This window comes from Gracilinanus agilis, unplaced genomic scaffold (genome assembly GCF_016433145.1).
Source record: "Gracilinanus agilis isolate LMUSP501 unplaced genomic scaffold, AgileGrace unplaced_scaffold35550, whole genome shotgun sequence".
NCBI classification, from domain to species: Eukaryota; Metazoa; Chordata; class Mammalia; order Didelphimorphia; family Didelphidae; genus Gracilinanus; species Gracilinanus agilis.
The window spans coordinates 1-2,521 of NW_025368635.1; the positions used below are offsets into that span (position 1 = coordinate 1).

The window sequence follows — 2,521 nt, forward strand, 5'->3', positions numbered from 1 at the left end:
GTGGCTGAGGCCAGATTTGAACCCAGGACCTCCTGTCTCTAGACCTGACTCTCATTCCACTGAGCTACCCAGCTGCCCCCTGTGTTTTCTTTTTAAAAACAAATTTACTCATGTTTTCCAGTTATATGATTTGTGCTGTCTCCCTTCCTTCTTTCCTCCCCCATCCCCATAAGTATGTGTATTATCATGCAAAAGATATTTCCATATTACTCAGTTTTGTAAGTCTTATAAAACCAATATCCCCAGATCTTGGGCCCAAATAAAGAAGTGATAAATCCCATGTTTTTATCTGCATTTCTACTCAGAAAGTTCTTTCTCTAGAGGTGGGTAGAAACGAAGACCACGATGGTGTCTGAGGATCTCACTGCTGTCTACCAGTCAAACAGGGAAAGGTGAGGGAGCAGCTAGAGCCTCCCCTGATGTCCATCCCTTAGAGCCAGCCTGGGACAGAGAGAAGAGCAGGGTTCAAGGTCCATTTCTGTCACTTACTGGACGTGTGATCTTAGGAACATCCTGGAACTTCTTGTGCTGAAAGAGAAAGCAAGACAGGGAGAGACAGACAAAGAAAGAGCCAAGAGGCGCCCCAGCCAGGGGAGGGCATGTGCCAGCCTGGGGCCAGGCATGAAGCTGCACCTGGGCTGGCAGGGGAGGTTTTTGTCCCACTTCCTCATTGAATGCATCACTGTGGATGAGCATAACCAACACCAGTGCTATAGTCATTCCCACAGTAATAATCGGCTTCATCCTCAGCCTGGACGTTGCTGATGGACAGGAATCGATTGTTCCCAGAGCTGGAGGCTGAGAAGCGCTCAGGGAGCCCATCGGCCTTGCCTGTACCTCCACCGCTGTTAACCCACATGAGGTACCGAGGGGCCTTTCCTGGGCTCTGCTGGTACCAATAAGCACCTCTATTACTGTATTCACTGTTCAGGGTGCAGGTGAGTCTGACTGTGCTCCCCAGAGATGCAGAGGCAGAGGGAGGCTGAGTCAGCACCATCTGGGAGAGGGAGCCTGCAAACAGAGAAACTCATTAGTGACCCTGAACAAGGAGAAAGCTAGGAGGTGCTTTGAGATCCTCATGAGAGGCAAGAACAGGGATGGAGGAGGAGGTCAAGGGGAGGTCTGGGAGTCATCCTGACCTGAGCAGAAGGTGAGCAGTGACACACAGACGAGAGGCCAGGCCATGGTGCAGGGGGTCCCCAGAGCTCAGCTCCCCAAAGAGCTCACAGCTGGCATGGCCTCTTTCCTGCTCCCTCTTATCCTCTCCCTGAAACCCTGTGATGGTGTCTGGGAGGGCTGTGGGGGCCAGATGCAAATCTGCCCTGAGCCTGGGCCCCTCCACCCCACCCTGGGTCCTATCTCTGGCTCCCAGGTCCCCTGGGCCTCTCTCTTGGCAGGGGGGTGTCTTGGGAAATCTCAGCCCTGCCCAGCTGGGAGGTCCCACAGGAATGATTACAGGGCTCAGAGGAATCTCAGTCCCAGCCAGCTGGGCTCATCCTCCTGATGTCACCAGCTCCTCAGGCCCCCCTGCCTGTCCAGGACTAGCCAACAGCACCCCCTGCTGCTTCAAGGAGTCTAATTCACCCCATGCTTGGAGAAGGACCTCAGGGGCCCACCAGGCACAGGAAGGTCCCTGCTGGCTGTTCTGTTGACCCCAAAGGCAGAGCCATCCCTCATCTTAGAGCTTTGGCCTCCCGAAGCAGCCCCCGTCCCGGGTCCGCTTTCCTGGACCGGACCTCCCCATCCTCACACGAAGCAGCACACAGGGATCCCTGCCTGGGCTCCTCAGCTACAAATCCGGCCCTCTCTTGGCTCAGGTTCAGCCTCCAGGATGGAGCCTCCCCAGAGCCAGCCTGGCAGGGCTGAGAGCTGTGTTTTTCCCTAATTCTGGCAGGGGCCCAACAAAGACTTTCTGAGGGCCAGAAAGCAGTCTAGGATGCTGTGAGTTGCTACCTGGGGAGGCTTTGGGGCAGTGACCAACAGAGTCTGGTGTGGGGACTGGGCTCAGGACAATCCTTACTGCTCTAGCCAGAGCTGATGGGAGCTGAGCCTGGCTCCATTCCCTGCCCATCCACCTCTCCAACACAAACACACAAAAATCCCTTTGGGTACCAGACTGCTCTGAGAAGGGAGCTGAATGCTGTGAACACTCTGTGCACATTGTTTTCTGTTTGAGCCCTCTCTCCCCAGGGATGGACTAGGAGAGGGGAAACTGAGTCTAGATTTGGACCAGAAAAGAATGTCACCTGGACATTTGATGTTTCATATTTGTAAATATCATTTGATTAGAGTTAATGGTCAGGATGTGTTAACTGCAACTCATTACCTCGGTTGGCTAACTTGTGTCTTATGTTATTCACAGTAGGGGCAGCAGATCATGATGGGAGCTGGAACGAGGAGCAATAGGAAAAGACACCTCCAGACCCAGGACGACTTTGTACAGAGCAACAGCAGGATTGGAATGATGATCCCCAGGACAGACTGAGCTCCTCTGATCAATAAGATGATCCTGGACTATTCT

The 2,521-nt window shown here is 53.4% G+C and overlaps 1 gene segment (V, D, J or C); it reads right to left on the bottom strand.

Moving 5' to 3' along the window:
- Nucleotides 1-679: 679 nt before the first annotated feature.
- LOC123254919 lies at nucleotides 680-1,220 on the bottom strand. The segment is given in 2 exon segments: nucleotides 680-1,011; nucleotides 1,140-1,220. Coding segments are annotated over 2 exon segments (378 nt in total).
- Nucleotides 1,221-2,521: the final 1,301 nt, after the last annotated feature.